A 25,561-nucleotide genomic window follows, 5' to 3' on the forward strand; every position below is an offset into this window, starting at 1 on the left:
CTGGACAACAAATTCAAGATAACGTCATGCCTGAACAATGTAACTAATTAGCACTGCACGTATAAAAATTTCAACTGCTTGATTCCACAGGAACAACAAAGTATTGAATACATTTTCCCCACAAAAGCGATTGCAAATCCCAGAAACTGAAATTAGCTCAGTTGCATGTTTCTCAAAGCATACTTTTGCAAAGAAAGCAAAGGTACGGCACAAGAAACCTTCCTTTTAAGAGAAAATTTCTTGATGCAGAACTAAAATGTACATAATTTATAAGAATGTTCTGAAATAGGAATAATTTTTAAAACTGTGTTAAAACCACAGGGATGATCCTCGACTATGTTTCTTTCACCAAGACCAAATTAAAAGAAATTTATGTAGCTTAACTTCTAATTCCTTTCTTACGTTCTTACTTCAAAGCCAGATTTCCAGCAGAGATCCAACTGTTGGCTTAAAACAAACAAAAAAAAATTCCAGTGCTTTTATCTTCGCTACTGTCTGCAAGGATCTCCTCCAAACCCCCAGCTTTATGCATGTTTGAATCTTACATCCCATCCTGCATTCATTACTTCACCCCATTAACATTCCATGCAGAGAGCCCTTTGCTAGTTTTACGAGGCAAAACCACAGAACATCAGGTTAACAAAGCCCTGCCGAGAACATTCCCCTCAGTAAAACTGTTTGGGAGTCTGTTTACATGGATTTGCAATGACTTATTAGCATCAGAGAACTGAAGAAAAATCAGAAAGGCTGGCAATTAGAATACAAGACTTACCTCTATACCTATAAATAATATCGACCACTTTCTTCATCATTATTTCATCATATTGCTTATTAAATTAAATTTAAAACAATTAATATACTATTTTATCTCAGAACTTGTTTGGTTTGCTCAGTTGGCTATAAGGTGGCAAAAGGAAAAAGCTTTATGGCTTGTAGGACATGTGAACTGATGTTTTATCAACTGTTTTAACTTAAAATTATTACTACATTGGCACCTGCAATTAATTTCACGACGTGGATGGCTCAAGTTCATCCATATTCTCATACTCCACATACATGAAAGGGCAGACTGGGTGGGGCTTTGAGCAAACTGGTTTAGTGGAAGGTGGAACCTGATGATTTCTAATGTCCCTTCCAGCCCAAACCATTCTAGGGAACGTCAATGTAGTAGTTGCGAAACTTAGGTAAGCATAATATTAATTTTATAATTAAACTATTATTAATGCATAGATTAAAATTAGTGTAAACACATATATGCACCCACAATAACACACAAGTACAACACTTAGCCCTGCCTACAGGGCTTTAATTGAAGTCCTCTATTCAAATGGTTCTTCCTATCCTGCAAAGATACAGGAGTTTTTGTGTCTTCATCAGGACAATCAAACAATGTTTGCATTCATTTTAGACTGAAAAGCTGTGACAAAAATACATGGATTTATGGGTATTAAAAAAATTCAGTCCTCCAATAGGAGTTAAATTAATTAGCCAGTGCTTCACCCACCTTGCAAAAAGGGAAAAAAATAGATGCTATCTTTATTTTGTTTTTAAGAAAGAATGAAAAAAAAAAAACCCCCACATAAAATTAGATGCTAAATACAACTTACAATGGAAAAGAACGCTAAAGAAATAAAGCCTTATACTTAAGAGAAGGTTTGCACAAGATACAGCTGTTTTCTTTTAAATGTTTTCTCTATCTAAAACAAGATTATAGGAATAGAAGATTTTATTGATACATGATGGAGGCATTTTTAACTCACATAACAGTTAATTACATGTCAGCAAACCCTCCTTGGATCCTTTCTGTCTTTAAATTACCATCACTAGAATAAAACTATTACTGCAAAAGTGTCTACATAAAAATGTTGATTTGGGGTGGTTAAGTTAGATGATTTACGCTTTATCTAACAATTTTTAAAAATAACAGAATGAGAAACCATCTTGAAATTATGACTGCCACAGGAAATTTCAATTCAATGTCTATTTTTAACAGAAAATATTTACACACTCATATACATCATTTTACTGTGGATTTAAGGACAAAAACTGCCACTTGGAATAACTTCTAACTAAGATTTTCTACATTTTTCAATGGCCATTTAAGCTTAGGAACAGAGCAATTCTAGTGCTGAATTAGCTGGTTTCATATTGTACCATTTCTCATGAACAAAAGCATAGTGAAGAATTATTTACATGAGTGCTTCCAATTTAATTCTCATAGCAAACCCCACCAGCAATATCAAATATCCCCCCATTCAAAAATCTTATTTATATGTGACACTACACAACCCTATAGTAACTCAAAATCTCTACTTAGTAGCTGCACATTGCTAAGATGCTAATTTTACTTTTGTCCTAAAAAGACAAAAAAAAAAAAAAAAAAAAAAAAAAAAAAAAAAAAAAAAAAAAAAAGGTTAAGGTCAGAAGTAAATAAGAAATGCCATTTTTACAGGGACATTAGACATTACTGATACAGTGGGAACTTTGGGAACTTAAGGACTATCTCCAGTAGGCAGCCAACTGAATTAAGAAATCACTACCAAATATATCCAAGGTCTGCAACACAACTTGTTCGACCTCCAGTAAAAGGCCACCTCTTTCAGGCAATTGCTTGTTCTGGGTCCCTTGGGTGGTCCAAGACCTGGGTGGTCCAGTGAGTTCAGCTTGGACAGCTTATTTCAGATTTTACTGTATTTAACTGTCTCACAACACATTTTATTCTTCTGGAGAAAGAATTCAAACTTTTCTAAAACAAGAAACAGTCTCTTACTTAAATCTTGCTTCCTGAACATTCATACGAGTCTTATGGGAAAACTGTATCACAAAACCAAACCAAACAAACAACAAGCTTTTATACTACATCATTCCAAAATGAGATGAAGGACCCTAAGGACCCAAAACAATCCTGAACACAACATCTGCACAGTAGTTTGAAATATTTAAACATTAATGCTACTATTCATGCTCTCACACAATTTCCAACATATCCACCTGGCAGAACTGTTGTGAGCATCATTTTTCTCTTTTAAGTGTGGGATGTAAGAAGGAAGAGAGCGAGTCAGTGCAGGTGAGGTCGATCCTCCCACAGTTGGCTACATTTCTTCTGGCACCTGGCCGAGCTCTGCTTTGACCGTCACCCTGCGCTTGACAGGCTATCTGTTCTAGTGTGAACTTGTTTGAACAATGATGGCACCATGAAGCATTTCTGTAAAAACTGATTCCTAAGATTGTTGCTATCCAGAACACAAAAGTGGACCAGGTACCAAACCCTCACATTCATCCCACAGAGAATGACATCACTGCAGCTTGATGCAGCTCCCAACAACATTGTTGCTTTTCAGTACTTCCCGATTGGGAATTCTTGTCCAATCGCTTTTGCTTGGCCCTATTGCAAATTCAGTTTTATCCTTCATTTTCCTATCACACCAGTGGTTACTTTTTTCCCCTTTCCATATTATTCATTACTTATATTTGAAAGATAATTTAATTATCTTTATTATCAAAATTCATAAAACTTTTCAGTAGGTATTTCAATTGTTTCACATGATGATGTAAGCATTCCCTGCAGCCTAAGCACATAAAAATTCAAAGAATATTTCAGTAACATTTATTTTCCAGACTTAAGGCAGACACTGAAAAACACTAGAAACACTAAATGGTACAAGTAATTGGAAATAATGAACAATAAGTAACAACAAAAAAAACCCCACAAAACAAACAAACAAGCAAACAAACAAAAACCTCAAAGAACAGATGAACATTAAAAAAAACCCAGACCCTCAAATAATTTTGATCAAATCAGAAATTTCAATTTGATGGGAGGGGAACAGTAAGCAGCATTGCTACATTTTTTTCTACAATCAAAAATACCTTCTGAATTTTCAAATGCACATCCCCCTCTTCCCCCCCCCCCCCCAAACAGAGATGATTATATCAAAACAATTCTTTACAAGGTGCAGAAAGCTTACTATTAATGAAGGTCAAAAAGTTATGAAGGATTCAAGAAACATACCAGCAAAGGCTTGAACTACTATTATTATCTCCCAAGCTGCCTTCAGGAAGATTTAGCAATAATGCTGTTGAACAAGTTTTTTATCAGTTTCAAACTGAGTCAATTTAACACCATATATTATAAAAAACTACTTTGTGGTTTTTATTTTTTCTTATCTTATTATTAATGTGTTAGATGTTACATCTTGCCTCAATTCATTACATTCTCTGAGAAGAGGAACCATTACTGGTCAATAGATGATTCTTGATGGTAGTATTGGACTATGAGTTTAAAAATAACCACTGTCCCATGTTCCACTGAATACAACTCTCCATCTTTTGGAGAAAAAAATCCAAGTTCACACATATGAAATTTATACAATATACTTGCTTCATCAGAACTATTTAATATTTAAAATAAAATGTTAACATTTTAAATGCTTAAAATTAATAAATATGTTCATTTAATAAACTAATTCCTTCCTATTAGCATTAACACTGATAAATGATGCAGTACCCAGAAGTTACCATATCAGCCCAGGAAAGACAATGAGCAAGTCTACAACAGATATTGACTTGGGAGATTCTGTCTTTTCCTCTCTCAACATCAGACAGTCTGTGATATCTGAAGAGGGGAAAACCAGCCCAAGAAAAAAATCCTGTATTTGTTCCATTTAAATGCATTTAAATAGTTTTAGCAAGCAAAAGTAATCTGTATTCTGAAAAGTTAAGAAGCACCAAACAGACAAAAATCCTTCCTTGACCCAAGTACGAGCTCCAAATACCTCCTATGAAACCTCGCTGCGAGACAGAAACAGGATCTGAAGCAGCAACAAAAAAAAAAACCAAACCAACTTTAAATATACCTATGTCTTAAGCAATAAACATATTTTAAAACCTTCAGTTGTAGAATTCGACTGTGCTATTGACTTTCATATGGAAAATGTATGAGCAGCATATGTAAAACTGCTCAAATCATTTTGCAGTTAAACAAACAAGCACATGCCTAGAGGGGACAGAAGAAAGTAACTGGTCTCCTGATGATGAATAGCATTAACTTGCTCGGGCTTGCCAAGTCAGTGAGCGGTGTGAATTTAATGGCAATTAGCCCAGATCAAAGTTGAAGTACCATGAACAAAGTAGGTAAAACTGACAATATCAAAGAAGGGAAGCATATCATGAGAGAGTGAAAAAAAAAAAAGGTGTAGATTTATTTATAATGTTTGCAGCTGTTAATGAAAAAGGACAGATCTTTACAAAATGTTTGTTTTCAAAACAGTATTACTGATTAAGCAGATTTCCAGGAGACTGCTTTCATGGGTAAATTGGCCAAAAAACGCGATAGCGAAGAAAAATATCCTCTAATAGCTTCTATTATGGACACACTGCACAGAACAGTATTTTCTCAAGAAATTAAACTGTGAGTCAAAGTCAAGCATTCTCCCTCCTACCTGACAAACAATTTATCAGCCACTGAAAGCAACAGAAAAAGTTCACACGTGTCAGAGAGAGGCAGAAAAGGAGAGAATTCATGTGTTTTACATGGAGTAGGCTTTAGGGATTATTAGTAATAGCAAAAATATTCCTGTCATTAAATCTATATGTCTTAATTAAGAGTGAAATTTTAAAAGCTATAAATGTAAAATGTGCATGAATGATCTGGAAAGAACAGCTTTAGATTTTTAATTTTTTTTAAGTTTAGGAGACCTCCATTTCCACATAATATTAGTAGGAATTAAATTCCTATTTCAAAAATTAGATGTTTACAAGACCTACAGCACGCTCAATAACTAATACCTAACTACTATCACTACAAAATTCCAGTCTTCATGTGATGCCTTACAACTAAAAGTCTGAAAATATTCTTACGGCATTTCCCACAGCATTTCACATGGATGTTAACACTTATTTTTGCAGGTGAAATGACACACAGAGAAGTTAAATAATTACCCAGAAGTAGCAAGTTAATAGAAGAAATTGTAATAAAGAGAAGATCCCTTCTTTCTACTGTAATCACTCTCCTACTCTTTTAACAGTGGTAAAATAATAACCAACAAAATCAAGTTGTAATCTGTTTGAATTAAGTGTACTGAAGCTAAGCATAGAAAAATGGTCCAGTATAATAAACAGCAATATATTTTTGACCATAAGCTGAAGGGTAAAGACCCAGCCGTACTTTAGCAATTAGTCAGTGATGTTTATGAGAGATTTCCTTGAGCAAGGACTACATTTCTCAGAAGATCAAAGATAATCGGTGTTACACTCTGCCCTAACCAGACCCAGATTCACACTTTCCATTACTTATTTACATTGATCTTACGACTACTTTTATAGATCCATCAGAATAAGTGTGCTTTTACTCTTTTACTAATATTTGTTTAATTAAGTTAATTAATTACAGGTTAACTGAAATGTCGTACAAAAGACCTCACGCAGCTTTCAAAGTGTACTGGGAATCCTAATCCTTTTTTTTCCTTTTAACTAGCAGTAAGGATGAAGTCAATAAATTGTCAATTAATAACATACTTGCTTTGATGGCTCTTCAGTAATTTACTTTCATACCACTTCATAAATTTCTTAGGAAAACTTCTGGGATCACTGATACAGTACCCCTGCCATGGGAAAATTTCGTTTAAATCTGCTCTACTGCCAATAAACCAATAAGACTAACTGGCTGATAATCCTCCCACACTACACTGTTTAGGTATATGCACTCAAGCAGCAAAAGTTTAATTTGTTCCACTAATGGCACAGAAAACTACTCAAACTTATTCACCATATAAATCTGAACTTCAGTCTGCTACTTTTTGTTATTTCTTGGGCAGAAAATTCAAGCTATTGGATGCTTTGTAATTCAGACTATTTTATCTTTTCCTTGATCCAAAGCACAACAATAATAATGGACACTATCAGCAACTAAATATTAAACTGAGCTTCACAGAAGAAACATAGAAGAAAGTCTGAATATTATTTGCGTTGGCACACTAACATGCAAGGCAAATTCTGCTGTTCTAAGTAGGTGCAATGTAATTCTGAAACTACTAAAAGCAGCAATGCTAGCTGACTTGGACATATTTCAAGTTGCCATACAATAGCTTTTGATTAGAATTTCTAGTGGGATAACATGTAATTTATTAGGTAGAGCCTATTTGTTTGGAAGACAATTTAATTTATAAAAGTAGGAGAAGAATTTAGCAAAGAAGCCATATAATGTTAAAAAACCTGATTTTCTCCAAAGTTGTAAGAATAATATTGATACTGGTTAATATAAACTAAAAGATCTATTATATAAAAGATAATTTGGTATGCAAAGTTCATTTAAAAGTGCTGCACATGTCAAATAGTCATGACAGAACAAGGCCAGGTGGAGTTCCTTAAAAGAAATAAGAAAAAACTATGAGATTTTAAGACATTTTATTATTATCCTATCTTATGCAGAAAAATTACTGGAAAGTAGCAGGGAAAATTCACTACATATATATACTTTTTTATATATATATATATATATATGTGTGTGTGTGTGTGTGTACACACACACATATAGATATATAGATATTTACACATACACACTGTATTTTCTATCCCACATATATTAAGGAGAGTTTGTCTGCATTTCCCTAAAAAAATGTCAATCACATTACCCTGGTACTGACAGCAAATTGGTAGGACTTTGTCAAAAAACAAGTGTTTGGCTAGCATTCTTCCTGAGGTATGAAGAACCAACTGGAGATTTTCCAGAGGGACTGACTTATGGATAAAGGAATTAAAGAAATTGTACTCCTGTCTCATTAGTAATCCTCTGGGAAACAAGAACATCTAGAACTAAAAAGATTGATATTTTCTCTTAAGTTTCAGTTCTACAATACATTTATAGGGCTACGTAACACAACGCACCATGGACTACACCATCATTTTTCCAACCTTTCGTCCCAAATCTCAACAATACCCAGATTACCCTAATCATAGATACAATGAGAACAGATATTTTGTTCTCTCCATATACTTTTATACATGTATAGCTAAACATGAAAACATTTAGGAAAATTATACCAGCTGTCTGGTAAGTGTATATTCCCACTTCTCCCAACTCTAAAAAAGAAATTGACCCTGGCCCATCCAAATTCTTATTGTGGCATTCCAGTTTAGGAAATGAAGGGTAAAAAGAGGGCTTTGTCTCTTATGAAACAAAGAAAATTCTCTTAAAAAAATGGAAATAAGTAGGACTGCAAACTGCATTAGTTTCACTAGTTTTTTCTAGTTAATTGTTTGTTAATTATTATAATAATAAATAATTATTTATTTACTACTATTTACTACTACTGTTTCTATTTTTCTGAAGCAACAATCCTAGAATGGCTTCTAATGTTCCAGTGGTGGTGAGAGCCACAGCCCTGTTAGGTGTGAGCCCAACCAACTATCCACAGAGATCGGATCCAAGGCTCAGGAACTCACAAACAGCAGTCCTCCATGCTGGCTGCTGTGTATGAGCCAACAACCACCCCTAGCAGAGAATTAAACAAAAAGAACATGCAGAGGTACCTCTACTACACAGAAGTGGAAGAACTTTACTTGCCCCACATTGGTAAGCATGGCAGGAACTCAGATGTTGCTTTATTTCCTCAAAGTCAGGTCCAAAATGCTGCTGGTAACTGAATCTGAGCTGTACTGGCTCCAATATAGCAGCATTCATTTGCAAGTGTTTCACTACGAGGGGACCTCACAGAAAATGAATGAAAAACATCTTGTTCCCTTAGCATTACCTCATGCTACTTTTGTACAACTATGCTTCTTAATTACCAATTTCTTCACTCTTAAGAACAAGTGTTCTGGAGTAACTTACTTAATTCACATTTCAAAACAGAGAAACCTTTTACTGGAGCTAGCTGAGCAGCTCCCATTTGAGAAGGGGTGAAAAACTGTGAGAGCTAAATCCAAACAGAGCCAAGCCACAGTAAAGGCCACAAGGGCTGGTGCATTCTTACTGCAAACATCCCTCCATCATACACTTGCAGCAGCCCAACTCAAGGAACCTCAGAGGAAAACAGCAATGCGAACCCATTCAAAATGCTTCACTTTACACAACTATATAAGATAAAATATTGTCCTCCCTGGCTGAATAGAATCATAAATTGTTTAGGTTGGAAAATGTTTTAAGGTCAAAGTCCAACCATGAACCTGGCACTGCCAAGTCCACCACTAAACCATGTACCTAAATACCACATCTAGATATCTTTGAAATGCTGTCAATGGACAGCGATGCAACCATTTCCCTATTCCAATGCCTGACCACCTTTCCAGCAAATAAATTTTTCCTAATAACCAATTTAAATATCCTCTAGCACAACTTGAAGCCAATTCCTCTTGTCCTATTGCTTGTTACTTGTGAGAAGAGACCAGCCCCCACCCAGCTACAAACTCCATTCAGGCAGTTGTTGAGAAAATTAAGGTCCCCCCTGAGCCTCCTCTTCTCAAGGTTTAACAACTCCAGCTGCTCCATCCACTCCTACTATGACTTACTCTTGCCCTCTAGACTCTTCACCAGCTCCATCGCTCTCCTCTGGACTTGCTGCAGCACCTCAGTGTCCTTCCTGAAACAAGGCGCCCAGAACTGGACACAGCACTGGCTGCTGGTATGGCCTCACCAGTGCCCAGTATGAGGGGACACTCATTGCCCTGGTCCTGCTGGCCACACTATTCCTAACACAGGCCAGGATGCCACTGGCCTTCCTGGCAACTTGAGCATGCACTGGCTCACATCCAGACACTGCTGACCAGCACCACCAGGTCCCTTTCCACAGGGCTGCCCAAGTCTGTAGCACTGCATGGTGGTGTTGTGACATGAGAGCAGGACCCACCATTTTGCACTGTCTAACCTCATGACTGTTGGTGTCAGCCCATCAATCCACCCTGTCCAGATGCCTCTGCAGATCTTCCCACCACCCAGCAGACCAACACTTCCACCTGACTTGATGTCCTCTGCAAACTGACTGAGGGTGCAGTCAATCCCTTCATCCAGACGAAGATACGAAGCAGAACTGGCCCCAACACTAAGCCCTGGGGAACCCCATTAGTGACTGGTTACCAAATGGATTTAGTTTCATTCACCACCACTCTCAGGGCCTGGCCAACCAGCCAGTTTCCTACCTAGTAAAGAACCCATCCACACCATGAAAAACCAGTGTCTCCAAAAGCATGCCGTGTGAAATGGTATCAAAGGCTTTACTAACACACAGGTAGACAACATTCACAGCTGTTCCCTCATCCATTAGGCAGGTCACCCTGTCATTGAAGGAAATCAGGTTGGACAAGCAGAACCTGCCTCTCCTAACCTCACACTGGCTGGACCTGATCCCTCTCACTGTCCTGCATGTGCCATATGATGACACTCAAGATGAGCTGCTGTGTAACATTACCCAGCACCAACATCAGGCTGGCAGGCCTGTAGCTCCCTAAATCCTCCTTCTGGCCTTTCTTATAGATGGGGGTTACTACTGCCAAATCCCAGTCACTTGGGACTTCCCCAGCTAGCCAGAACCACCGGTAAAGGGCTGAAGATGGCTCAGTGAGCTCTTCTGCCAGCTCCCCCAGCACCCTTGGATGAACCCCATCTAGCTCCACAGACTCGTGTACAGGAGGCTATTGACCATTTCCCTGTGGATTACAGGGCCTTCATTCTGCTCCCAAGCCTGTCTTCCAGGTCAGGGGGCTGGGTACCCAAAGAACAAGTGGTGTTGTCATTAAAGACTGAGGCATTAAGACATTAAGTACCTCAGCTTTTTCCTCATCTTTTGCCACCATGCATTCAATGATGGATTTCCTTGCTTATGTATTTACAGAAACAGTTTTCATTGTCTTTCACGGCAGTAGCGAGGTTAAGTTCTAATTGGGCTTTGGCCTTTCTAATTTTCTCCATTACCTCACAACATCCTTGCAGTCCCTGTGAGTTTCCCAACCCTCCCTCCAAAGGTCATGAGCTCCTCTTTTTTTCCTGATTTCCAACATGATTGTTCAGCCATGTCAGACACTTTTCTGTCAGCTCATCTTTCTAAGAATACGGGTACAGCCTTCTATCCCTTTAAGATTTTCTTTTTAAATTATGTTCAGCCTTCTTAAACTCCTTTGTGCCTCAGTATTGTCTCCCAGGGAACTCTTTCAACCAGACTCCTAAGCCAGCCAAAGTAAGCTCTTAGAAGTCCAATAGCAGATCTGCTGTCCCTTGCCCCTTACTTCTTCAAGAACCAAAAATTCTGTAATTTCATGATTACTGGGCCCAAGAAGCCTTCACCCACCACACCATCTACCAGCCCACCCCTGCTCACAAACAACAGACTTCCACCAAAGTCTTTCTGTCCTTTTCTCCGTCTCTTAAAATAAACACTCACTGTCATGTCACCATCATCAAGCTCTAGACAATCAAAACACTCCCCAACATCCAGAGTTACTCCAATATTTCTCCTTCATTGCCTATCCTTTGTGAAGGGTTTCCAGCAATCCACTGCAGCGTGCCAGTTGCGCAAGTCATTCCACCACATTGCCATCATGGCAAGTCAGTCATAGTTTTCCTGCTGCACCGTGGCTTCCAGCCGCTCCTGCTTGATGCCCAGGCTGCATGCATTGTTGTAAATGCACTTCAGTTGGACTATTAATTTCTGCCTTTTGGGGACAACAAGCCCTAATTCCTATGTAACTATCCTCAGGTGCTTCCATGGTTTCTAAAAACTTAATAACCCTTGTGTCTCTGCTGTGACATGGATTTCCATCCTCGACCTCCACTGAGGACACGGACCAAAGGACCTTGCTACCACAGCATCCCTCAGACAGCAGTATACTGCCCCCAGGTTTATTTGTTGTAAGCCTGGTTTTATTCCTTTCCTCATTCAAATCTATTTCAAAGCTCTTTCATATGAGCTATACCAAATAACTCTACTAGGGCTGCCTTGGAAAAAGTATGAAAGACTTTTAGCCATCCTATTTCTACCTTTAATGTGGATTATTCTCACCTCTCCATTTTCCCAGTACCAGGAAGGAAGGCATAATCTCTGAGCTGGGGGCCTAAGTTGGCCACAATTGTGTGGAAAACAGATTATTCCATCATGATTTTGAGACAGCGATTTTTCCAGGAAACAGGCAAAGTACAAGCCATCTCAAGTCTACTTGTAACAGACAGAAGAAAAAAACTACTTGACTAATTCCTGAATGATCCTTAATTAAGCACGCTTGCAGTCTCACCAGCTGCTGTGAGATGATCATGAATATCCCTGCATAGATACAACATGGACTTTATTTTGTGTCTCCAAAGTGCAACACGAAATTCACGCTGCCTTACAGATGTTCCAACATGCAAAACTGGATGTTCATACTCTCACCCACTTCTTGTCACAAAAACTTTTACAATTCCTGCAGTAAAAAGAAAAGTGTTTACTTCTATACTGGTGATTTGGGAAGTGTGAGGATACTAGAGAAACATCTGGCACTTCTAATGAAAAATCTCTGTTTTAAGTATAATGGGATGCACACCCTTTGGAATTGTGCAAGAATTTGAAGAAAAATTACAGTTGAACAGTTAATTTCCTATATGTCTGTCTTTTCAAAGAAAACATGAAATCAAGCTGTGAAGACCTGGCAATGCCATCATCTGCAAAAGACTCAACAAACAGCAACATCCCAATAGTGCATAGAGACAGAAATCCTTTTAATATATGGCTTTTACCAGCTATTGTACTTTTACATCCTTACTGAGCACAAAGGTAGCATTTTTGGAATTGCTACCCATACATGTGCTTTATTTTGATATTTTACACATCTTTGGGATTATTTCCTCATTACAAGCACAATAAAAGTTAGAGAAAAATGTATGTATTTTAACAAAGCAAATAAGATCTTCAAAAAAAGTTGGAACGATCTGTCCAATAAAAGGTGCAAAAAAGCAGACAAATATTCTGATTCTTCAGTTCCAAAAACTCTAGGAAATAAAAAGTTTTGAACTGAGAATGTAATGACTACAATAATATTAAACTCAGTTAGCAATTAAATGATCACACCTCCCTTCAGACTAAAAATGTAGACAACAGCTAGTAGCAGACATCTCACTTCAACATTTTACAGCTGCTTTAAAGACTCTAGACATTTGGATGCATGCATGCATCTTATTTTCCCAGGATTTCAAAGTCCACATCCAGGCTGCTGCTCAGCCATTATAAATGAGTAATTCAAGTAGGGCATGACTGCTTCTTGTATTAACTTGATAAAGATGTTTCAGTCGAAGTGCATCAACAGTTGTGTTAAGTCATCCTTTTCACAGGCTTATACTTTGCTTATGTTACCAGTCAAGAAAAAAAGAAGTACTATTGGCTTCAAATTATTACAAGTTTTTACACTAAATGTAATTAGTATTATGATTATTATATTTTTACGCCTGTTTTGAAAAATATAAATACGCCTTAATTATTTTATTTTGCAATTTAAAAGAATTTAATCAGCTGACCTGAACTTGCATTTAAGTTTCATTTTATTACTTTAGACATGCAACTGCTTAAAGGACTGATATGTGCCCTTAAAAATACACATCTGTTTTCAGATTACATTCCATCTATAAGATTTTCCAAAAGTTGGTTTAAAAACACACTTTCAACATAATAGGTTCATTTTAAGCTTATCATTAAATAGTGAATTTATTATGAAAAATGTATGAAAGAAGTGTTTTGCAAAAATTTTACTGTTTGAAAAATATTAATCCAGGGCTTGGGCTAATACATCTTCCAAATACTATGAAGACAGTTTGAACACATTTCATTTTCTTGTATAAATCTTCATGTCACAATCTAAAAGAATATTTTTCTCAATACTAAATTCTTTTTCTTTTATGACAGCAGGGATATAAGAGAACTCAAAAGCACAGAAGAGAATTCGTATTCTAATTTCATTAATTTATTTCTATTGAATGCATGACCAAACATGAACACAGTTACACTAAAAATAAGAAATATGCTGTACATATAATTCATGCAAAGCCCAATGCACAAAAGATGTGCTTTATCAGCTTTTACGTAAACTGGACATCTGACTGATTACATCTATGCCATGGACATACAGAAAAGAAAAGAATACTATCTAAAAGTGATGATCCATCATTATATGTCCTCCATAACCCCGCTCACTAATGTTGAGCCAGATACTGTATTTAATAATTCTTATATTCAATCATATCTTCTCTTATTCTTCAAAGTATTGTTTCTATTCACAAAATTTCTATTATTTTCCCCACTTTAATGCGGAAAACTCCTATGATAGCCAAGCCAGTTCAAATATTATATTTTATATTGTATTTACACAATAGTTGTTTAGGATTTCGTTATTTTTATTCCAAAAGTAAAACAGTCATAGGCATTTTTGAGGGCAGCAGGAGATGAGGCAGTCAGCTACTTGGTTATTCAGATTATTAATTTGAAGATTAACATTAGATGTCTGAATAAATTTTACTTTCATGTATTGTTTGCAGCATATTATAAGAACATGGTCTTTTTTCCACTGGCATGACAGTCATAAACTCTGAAATTCAAAAAGACATGCCTCAAACTCTGGTCAGTTTGACTCCTTTCACATCCACCTTCCCAAAGGCAGTGGTCTATTTTTCCAACACTCCTGACATGAGGCAGCATAGCCAAAGAGATTTCTTCAGCTCGGCACAAACCCCAGGCAAGCGGCCCCAGAAGCTCTACAGTGACAGATGGTGAACCCAGGCTAAATGTGTAAGAGTTGGTAGATGCAGGCAAACAATTTAAGAGTTGAAGTGTTTGGAATTCCCAGTGCCTCTTCCATTCACATTGTCAGAATACCCATTCATTGCATGACCATGAAATGTTCTCATCAGTTCAGAAAGCAGAACCCCCAAATTATTTGTTATTCTGCAAATACACAGTTTTCTAATTCTCCTGGGGGAAAAAAAAAATCTTTTTTTTTTTTTCCAGATCTGTCTACTTCACCTTGAAAATACATCAGAAATTAGGAAAACACTTTGAAAAGCCAGAGCATGCACTAATAGGCTGTGCTGCAAGTCTTACCAATAATTTGCAGCACAAATGTGTCTGGATGGAAATTCAGAAGTCAGGTCAGCAAATTACTTTGATCCAGCATATGTTTACCTTAACTGAACTGGCTCCAAGACCAGGGCAACACCTAGAATCTTCTCTTTTAGACATGACTTCTGAAAATCAGATTTTTTTTTTTTTTTTTCTTTTCAAAAGGCCTTTTTCTCCACTGAAGAGTGTAAATCAGATTAAAATTAAGAATTAAAAATATTCAGCTATTTAATTAAACTAGGTATCCACTCTAATCCTATCACTGCATTTCTCAAATAGATTTAGCATTCCATGTGATACTGAGAATGTCAGGATAACCTCAAATATACCACATCTGTGTTTGTATTTGCAGTACTTAAAGTCTGTTGTATAGAGATACTCAACATTAATGGCTCACATAATATAGGTAGGCTAATTTCAGCTGTTAACTAGAACTGAAAAGTTACACAGTGCACTGTTTTCCTGATATCAATTTTAAGTACTTCTGCCACCTTACACAAGTACATATTATGTATCTTGAACATATTAGTTCTATTTGAATGCACAGGTAAAATGAAATTGGCTGATACAGCACAGGAGTGATTAAATGGTCTAAAGGTTACAACTGAATAATAGTTCCTGCAGTACTAATTTTGATACAGCTGGCAGATTTCTGGTAACAATAGTGACTGACCTTCAGAAGCTTCACAGCGCATGAAAAACTTGTACACCTTAAAGATCAAAATTACTGTTCAAAATTACTTCAGTTTGGTCAGCTATAGAAGTCTGTCCTAGATTGGGAGTCATCACAGAGGTTATCTAGTTGAATTAAAAAACAAAACAAAAACAAAAACAACAACAACAACAAAATTAAAATTCTATCCTGCTTTGCTTATCCTGACTGTGAAATGTGGTTTTTTGCATAAAACCAGCTCTTCAGTCACTTTGAAATGGCCCAACTTTAATTGTTGACCACAACTGGCTATTCATAACATCATAGGAAGGAATTTCTGTAGGAACTTCTGAACAGTAATGTTCCAACAGAAAGGGACAATATGGTTGAATATTCACTCTGACTACATCCTAAATCAGAAAAATGAGACTATCAGTAAGTTTGTATTATAACTACAGCATTGGAATTTTGGGAGTGACCTGTAGCATTTTTTTGAACTGCAACAGAGCTGAACCATGAAAATTACTAAAAAAAAAATTATATTAAGAACAAATATATTTATATATATAATAATTTCTGCACTAAAAATAAGATAGTTAATTTAGTGCTGTTATTATGAAGTGTGCTATGATGTTATTTAATTACTTGTTACTAAAATTTAAAAAAAGCCCCAGAGGTTGACCTAGTCAAAGTGCATTTACAATTTACCACCAAGAGTCTTCTCATTTTCACTCATATCTATTTAGCATTTCATTACAAAATGTAGCCATCTTATATGAATCATTTACATCACTAAAGAGGCAGTGAGAGCAATATAATTCAATTATAAAACCTGGAAATAGTTAAAACGCTATTTGAAAATAAACAGTTACAGTCCCTTATGCCCATGTCTGGGAAGTGTCCAAATGGAAGTTAAAGATCCCATGGCATTTTTTCAAAATGGGAGGGAACTATCCCAATATGCTGGCCAACATATATTTTCTCAATTAAAAACAGATTTCAATGTCCAACAGCAATTGCTGAGAGCCTATACCTGTCACGTTTTCAAAACACTCCAAACCAACAATAAGTATCTGGTCACCTTGCTGAATAATGCTTTTCCAGATGCCATAAGTGGGAAAGGTAAATGCATTTTCATGAAGAAAGGAAGAACAGATACATCAGCCTCTACCATTATGAAAATAGAAATTATAATTTGAACCCACATGTAGATTTTTTTTTCCCAATAACAGAAGTGTTAAATATGACTTTGGTGGCCATATGGAACACTTTGATACTGCCAGATTTTAAAGTGAACAGACATCCAGTGGAACACACATGCACACAAACACAAAATAAAGGTAGCAGAAATAATCTCACATGCCATTCCCTAACTTCTACACATTAAATGAGTTAAAAGTTTAAAAAAAAAAAAAAAGGGTTTTTCAATGACTCTTTTTTAGTGACTTTTACAGAATTTTCTAGGTCAGGAGCTGTTTCAAGAGAAGGTGGAGAGATTTCCTTTATGCAAAGGAAATACATACTCCTACTACCCAGCATTCAAGAGCTCAAATCTTTAACTGCCAATACTGAAGTCCTACCCACAGAACTGCAAGATCAACTACATTATCTACAGGCAGAACACTGTTATCCTAAGTTAAAAGAGAAGAGTCAGACAATGCGTTTTTACAAAAAAATATATAAATCCAGATGAGATGCAGGCTTTCCAGTTCCCTCAGTCACATATTTCCCAGTACAATGTCTAAAGCTCCTGTCATTTGGAGTTGCATCCCCATCTTCACAGTGCTTTGTTCTTATTTTGCCCAAACTATTAATCTTGAGTGATTTTATTAAGAAAAAAAATAATTGGAAAAAAAGCAAAAGTGCTTCTTTGACTAAAGAAATTACCCAACTTCCACAGTGCAGGTGAACAGCACATCTCAAGATCAGTCAGGATTGAAAGAGTTCAGGTAACTCAACTATAGAGGCTAACTTCCTAACAACTTGTATGACAGTGTAAGTTTTTTCCTTTTTACTCTTTCTTTAAAAAACAATTTTTGAGATAAGAGTTTACGAAACTCAGAATCCTATTTAATCACAATCTCAGAATTCTAGAACACATGTGCTGCTGAAGGATTTATGGCATACTGAGAGAAACTGACCACAACGTAAGCGGAGAGATGAAAACACCTCTTCCCCAAGAGGATTTGCAGAATTACTTGAGGGAAGGTTGAACAAGCTGTCTTATTCCTGCATTGTGCGATTACCTTTCTATAACCATAACTTACTGGCAGTTGCCAGATTCATGCAACTCACTGGTAGTAGTCTCTTAATCTAGTTAGCACAGTACAGTACAGCCCTCCCTGCTGCTACTCCTAAGGACATGAAATCCACAACTGCGGCCAGCAGGGGAACAGACTGCACTTGAGGACAAGTTTACTTCTCTCTTAGAGAAAGTACTAAGTGCTGGATCTTCATGAGACAGTAGATGCAATGGTGATTCAAGCCTGGAAAAATATTTGATCTTTAACATGGTTGTAGTGCACAACACAGTGAGGTTGTGAGGGTAATGGCAGAGGATGGAGCACACGCAAACTGGTGAATGTTAAAAGAGGCTTTTACTTTCTCTTCTTTGGTATTAATTAACTTGGCATTTACCACTGTTACCAACCTGCTCCTCCCCACACCACTGTCCCTTCCTGAATTGCTCAGCAGTACTAACATCTGCTGCTCTTGCCTGAATTTCAGCTAAACTTAAGATGTCATTTGTTTTCTACAATCAACTAATTGAAAAATCACCAGAGAGAAAGGGAGGGAGAAACTGCATTACCACTAAATACTTTTGCTCACAAATTCTGTCAGAAAGAAAACTTCCAAATATAGCCTTTCAGTTCAGGCAGTTGAACTGCTATTTTAAATCAAATTTTGAAAACTACAGGATGTTGCCAGAATTTTTTTTTCTAAACATGTATACTTACCGAATTTAAATCCACCCTCCAAAATAAGCCTACATGAATACTGTGTTTTCAGTAACTCATACTATTAACATTCATATTTTTCCAAGAAGAAATATAAGAATAAACCAGATTTTAAAAGCAATTTAGAAGATATAAATGCTGTGCACTGCCTGAGCACAGTTCTCAAAAGACCAGAGTACTGGCAACTATCATAATCCTTTTGAAATTGTGCATATTAAGATTAAAGATCACTTTGTTCCTCTATTCCCACAACTAGTTGGTATGGTAAAAAGATCAGTCTCCTGGTTTTATATGTAACATCTTTAACATTTGCTCTCCTTTCTGTGCATGTGATTAAATGTAACATTTCGAAATCCCAAAGTTCTGAGAAAAACATAAATCCTTGTCCACAGCTGCTGTTTGACTCTGGAAACACATGCATTTGCTTTTCAAGCATCTACCATCAAAAAATCCCAAAGGACTTGAACTGGAGAACACCTGCATCTCTTCATTTAGTTCCAATAACAGGGTCTAAACTTCAAAATTACAAAAATAGATGCTATGTTCAGCTGCAGTTACATTCTCCCCCTAATTCCCGTGAACAAAAATGCTAAGAGCATGAAATCATTCAGGCAAGCTCTGTCATCGATAGGATAAGATTTTTTGCACCAGAAGCCCAGTGGGAACTTGATAGAAAACTGGCAACAATTACAGATAAAGTACATAGTGAAATCCTCAGGGAGAGAAAAGGAAATGTAATAAGATAGATGGGTATAATTTTTACACATTTATGTCCAAACCACAAATGTGAATTGTCTTTAATTACTCCAATATACTAACCATTTTTATTCATTCATTGTGTTAAATCTTTCCAAAATACTTCAAATTAGACTATGAATTCTCTTTTACTAGGATTTTTTTAACTTATTTACTTACTACCACAAGGACTCAGTTAAATTGGAAATTAAAAAATGTAATTGTTCCAGCTTTAAAATTCAGACTAATATCCCTAGTGCTAGCAGTCAAAATTAAATTTAAAAATATGTCAACGACATGCTTTTTTAACTGCAAAAAGAGGAAGATGGAGGGCATATGTAGGTGTATATGCATAAAACCAAATAAATCTCTAATCTCTCACCTCCTTTCTATTAAGTTCTAACAGATAAAAATCATATAGTTTACAATAATAAAGTTTATGTTCCTGCTGGTACAACTTCTATGGCAATTTTTTCATATGTGAAGATATTGTTTCTTCAGCTATTTTTTCTTTTTGGCATGGGAAAGAGGTGAATGGAGTGATCCCGTCTAAATCAAAATACTGATAGAGGAAAAAAATTCTAAAGTTTTTGGAACTTTGAGAAACATATCGCTTAAACAAGAAATACCAACTTTTATAAGGTTGAATGTTTGCTCTTCAGCCTTTATGCAGCCTCGACAAATTAGAGAAGCCTTCCCACTCTTGCTTTGCTCCACTGAGTGCATAAATCTAACACATATGAGCATGATATTAATACAAGTACTTTTGTTTATTCCCTTATTTCACTGCTGCATTATTGACTAAGCTGATCTCATAGAAAACTTTATTAATTGTTTTTTGGGGTTTTTTTGTTCCTCTTGATTTATTTGTAATAAAGCTGTCCATACACTGGCTGTGCATGCACTCCCAATTATTCAGTATGGCAAACCAAATAGAGCATAATCAGCTCACCTCATCTATTCAGCAGCTGTTCATAATTAACCACTAACACCAGCATTCATTTTGAAATCTCCCTCGTCTCTCAAAGGCCAGGTGAAACAAACAAGGTCTGCAGCTTGCTCCCAGGGTTAATAAAGCCAGGGTTATTTCAGAGAAAGAGTATGAAGACCTTCCCAAGCCCTGGGGTAATGGAATAATCTCTTCTCTTGTACTTATTTTATATCCTGCAGTTTAAAGATTGAAGAGGATATTCACTGATTTTTCCAACTATGCATGGAGATACCTGGGACGGTTTTTAGTACAACTGATCTAAATTAAAATCACAGCATTCAGACTTGTATTTAAGGACTAAAAACCATATTTACATTCTTTGTCCCTAAATACTTCCTTTTCCATAGGTGGATCAGTTTTCCGTGTGATAATGACACTTTACGCATCAAACATTAAATCACTCCTGACATAAGTATTTGCACTTGTTTTATGCTTGTTATACATTGTACATGCTACACATCATATGCTCTAAACGCTGCCCTTTTTGAAAGTACACGTTAGAGCTTTTTCCTTTGATGGTTGTACTCAATGCAGTATGGTATGGCTAGAACCGTATTCTTTTTCCTCTTCCTCTCAACGCAAATGAAATAGCAAAAAGGAAGATACTAGTGTGAAATGCTCTATCCCTCAGACTGTAAATACATCCTCTATGCAGGGCCATATACAGGCAAGCAGTAAAAGGAAATTGCACAACCATCCTGCTCACCCTGGATCATATGAGTCAAGTGACACAAGACAGTAGACAGTTGCTGATGCAACAAGGAGAGGAAAAGGAACTCTGTTTTCTGGGTGAATATGCCCTGATTCAAGAATCTCATGCCATTTGCACAACCTCCTCCTTAGCATTTTATATCCAAACAACTGCTTTGATTTTTGATCAAGTTGTTTTCCATTCAATTTCACGAATTAATTAGTCCAAATTCCTACTGCAGAACATTATAAGCAACATCATTAGGAAAAAATTCACAAACAGCACAACTTCAGCACTGCACAATCACCTCCAGTAGTACAGCTTTAAAAAACCCTTTTACTCCCAAGGGATGAGTTTTTTCTGTGAAATTATCCAGTATAGCTTATTAAACTCCCAGAAGTGACTGCAACTGACAGCTTTTATGCTCTCAAAGCACTTCATGTTTTCCCTACATGTAATTTTCACAGTCATCATGAAAATGATAGCCATATCTCCTGTATTAAATTGCCCCAGTTTCTTCAGCAAGTATTTGAAAGCAAAGTCTTTTGCTTTGCTGATCCTTTGCATAGAACCTGAGACACTTGAAACATTAATTATTCCTGTTTTAATTTATGTTAAAAAAGTTAAAATCATTTGCGATTTGCCATTCTTCCTGTGGACTGAGACCAAAGCCTTAGCAAATCACTCAGCTTTTTCCTCTCGTTTGTCACCCTCACAGGTGCCACCTTACACATCTAGAGGAGCAGAGCTAAAATCTGAACGTGCAGCTTAGCGACTGCCACTGTGCACACGGAATCACTACAACTTTCCTGCGACACTGAGGGGTAGGTGAGCTGTCCAGGACATTTTCAACTCAAAAATCTTAACATTTTTAATGTACGTCCATTCACCTACAAAACAGGAACCACAGACAATCGTCTATTACAAAAAAATGTTTTCTATCTCAAAATATCTGAATGTGAGTCCGGCCTGCACTTCATTTGTCAGTGCCTTAATTCTCATAAGCACCTTCTGTCACAACCCATCAAGGACTCCAACCACCTAACTGGTCCATCTATAATACTGATGAGCAAAAATGTGTGTGGTCCTTATTACCTGTAACAAAAGCAGTAAATGTACAGTAGAGGTATCCACACAGCCTTTAAAATATAACTAAGAGACTAAGACAAAAATCAGAAAATTGACTCAAAAAAATCCTCAAAAAAAGTTTAGAAATACAACAATTAATCATAGTAATAAACGTTGTTATGAACATTTAAAAGATACTTCAGTGAATCAACAGGTGTAACAGATCTTAGCTTCTGTTTAAAAATGGATCTGAGTGCTTCAGATATTACTGAACCATGAGCTGCTTTTTGGCAATGTTTTAGGAGCAGGAACTGAAGATTATTATAAAAACATTGCTGTAAACATTTTCAACATGAAAACACTCTCCAAGAAACACAGAAGTACAATTACTGAAAAAATAACCTAACAACTGCTGAAGTGTATAGTGCTTACAAATATTTACTCTACATAAGAATCAAATGTTGCTTACACATACACATAAAAATTGCAATGACAGTAATAAATTCATTGTTGCTTTCCAGACAAATGACATTCAAGAACCGTTACACAGGAAAAAATAGAGAAAAAAAGCACACTTGAGGCATTCAAGTTACTTCTGTGTTTCATAATATTTGCATCGGGTAATTATTTTCCTTTCCTTAACCTAGATTCTTTTTTGGACTGTTTTTTCCCACATTTCATTCCATGCCTAGCATGGCAATAGAAGAAGCTTTGAAAAACATGAAAGAATGTTTTAAGAAGCGCCACACTGACAGCATAACTTAGTTCCAGGTGTATTTCACAAACTACATGAGTTATTTTAAACTAGACACATTTCAAAATTGTCAGTGTTGCTTAAAACAGATCAATGTTTTGTTTAAAGATCACAGAAACCATAAGAATGTCAGGTAAAAGTATTTATGCCCACAAGGTCAACAACACTCTTAAATCTAGCCAAACAACTCTCACAAATTATTAACTTCTCATTTAAGGCCACCGCAACACCAAATTTGATGAGGTCAGATGTGTGCCCTGCAGAATTTTTAAAATTATTTTTTACTGTTAACAAATTTTATGATAAACAAATTCTTAATAATAAATTATGCTGTAAAGTTATATGAACCATTTAGAATGTCAACTTCTGTATGAGAAGGCCAACCCAGTATCAGCAAGAGAGAATAGAACCAATACTTTCAACATGGATCCTGCATCTTCCCCCTTCCCCTGCCTACAGTTTACAAAAGTTTCATATAATTGTTTTGAAAGGCAACCAGAGTTAATGAAGCACTCCTTATTGAAAAAGACATACATCAAAATGCAACTTTTAGTTCTTTTGTCTCACAGTGAGCTAAAGCTATAATGTGAGCAGTGTAGAAGATACTTTGACATTTGGCACACTTTATATCAAGCCCCTCTTTTGAAAATTACCTTGGATAGGAGAAATGTAATGTGATACCAGCTTAACAAGAGTTTTGTACTTACCAGAATTATGGCAGTAGTCCATATACTGTGGAATTTGGATTGTAAAGGCTACCAAATCTGGAGCTAAGAGAGATTCTGGCTTTCTACTCTCATTGAGCCATTTACTGCTGTGTAAGTCTCTGGTGTCAGAAGGGCCTTGAATTAAAGGAATCAGTTTCTCTTTTCCACCATCACCTAAAGTAAAAGATAAATTTTCAATACAAACATTCACTAATCCAAAGAGAATATCTAATAATTAACATTGTGAACATGGAATTAAAAGAGCAAACAGAAAGATCAGCATCACAAAACTACTGAACAACCTACTTAATGTTTATCCTGTAAATGCCTTGATATCCAGGAGGATTTCAAATAAAGTAATTGATTATCTTTAAAACAGTAAATTCGTTCCCAATTTTATAAAATAATCTATTTAAACATCACCATGAACTCAATTTAAAGACACTCAATTTTTAATGTTCTTGACCTTAGCTGCTTTTGTCCATAAAGACATCATAGACATTGATAAACCCCACATGCTCCTCAGGAAAAATTTTATTAAAGAAGTAAAAAAAAAATAAATCAGAGTCCTCAAAAACTTTATAAGCAAAATACCTATCATCAATGGAAAATGAGGCAATAAACAATCAAAAATTATGCTAATGACAAAGCTAGGTGAAAGTATTCTGTATTTCTCCTATTTCTTGAGTGCTTCTAAACTGCTATTTGTCTCAGCAGAAAAAAAAAAATCTATTTTTTTTAATTCAGTGTAAAATTTGACTATGCTGAGGCAAGACTGGATCATCACAACATACTTACTAATAACAAAAAACCCCCAAAACAGAATACAAAAACCCCTCTCTGATTCATAGGAACAATGAGTAAATTCTTGTTTCAGTAACTCCCCTTGTAAAAAGCAAGGCCAATTCTCCTATACAGGCAATAAAGTTTTACATGGTCCAGCTGCACATACCTGGGGCTTTGGCACAAATTTTTATTGATCCCACGGTCCCAGAGGCACATTTGACCAATGATGTGCCGCAGTACTTCAATTCAACATTCTGGATTGAGCCCTCAAGAGTTGGCAGGGGATTCTTAGATTTCACACCTAATAAAAGAAAACTGCAAATGTACTAGCCTGTTGAATTTAAATATTTTTATATTCCTTCACCAAGGCATTTAAACTTAATTATATTTTAATTATCTACCTTAGATGTTCTTATAGCATTTTTGTTGTGATTCACAGGTTTTAAATGGAAGCGAAAGAATGCTGCATATGGATTTTTTAACACAAACAGTTATGCATGAAATATATAGAGATACTGTGGGGAAAACACACAAGACCACCTAAAATTAAAAAACCAAATATGCATATATATACATAGATACACTTTTGTTTTCAGTTCATAAGTGCCACGTCAACTATTCTCCTTCATGTTTTTATTACCAGCATTTAATTTCAGGATCTTAAAATGACTAAGTGTTTTCAGCTTTTATTTAGACAACAACATTTTACTCAGTAGCTAGTAAAGCATTAAATCCATGCAGCTGAGCTGTACAGAAGGCCAAAGGCACGCTTGCCATTTTTCAGCGGAAACTGGAGTTCAAACCTAGCCTTGGGTCACAAGTGGAAATAAGTTTTGGTGGTCTTTCCTCAGCCCCCATTTGTGAGCACCAGAAAAGTCCTGCACCACTTGGAAGAAGTCAGCGCTATTGGCAGTCACTTCTGAAGAGCTGCCTAGAGCTGCAGCAGAAGCAGCAGGGGATTGCACATGCCAGGACTGAGATAAGTTGGCAGATCTTGAGGGCAGCCCCCCAAGAGAGCCCCAGAGCATAGGTGGAGGAAGCCAGCTCTCCAAATCTGTACAGCACTGCCTATCAGAAAAAAACCCACATAAATTCACTTGCAAATTAGAAATAAATAGTTTCAACACCTGTAAGAAGTATGAAAGGAAAAAC

General features: G+C 36.3%; 1 protein-coding gene across 8 annotated transcripts in view; it reads right to left on the bottom strand.

The window, feature by feature from the left end:
* VPS13B (vacuolar protein sorting 13 homolog B) overlaps positions 1 to 25,561 on the bottom strand; it is a 428,881-nt gene that overhangs the window by 267,935 nt on the left and 135,385 nt on the right. For all 8 annotated transcript variants that reach the window (XM_040076409.1, XM_040076406.1, XM_040076434.1 and 5 more), the window contains 2 exons: positions 24,576 to 24,710; positions 23,624 to 23,797 (listed from right to left, as the gene is read on the bottom strand). In XM_040076409.1, the coding sequence (XP_039932343.1) occupies positions 23,624 to 23,797; positions 24,576 to 24,710 (309 nt within the window). The remainder of the gene's footprint in view (positions 1 to 23,623; positions 23,798 to 24,575; positions 24,711 to 25,561) is intronic.

Source organism: Hirundo rustica, chromosome 1 (assembly GCF_015227805.2).
Source record: "Hirundo rustica isolate bHirRus1 chromosome 1, bHirRus1.pri.v3, whole genome shotgun sequence".
NCBI lineage: Eukaryota > Metazoa > Chordata > Aves > Passeriformes > Hirundinidae > Hirundo > Hirundo rustica.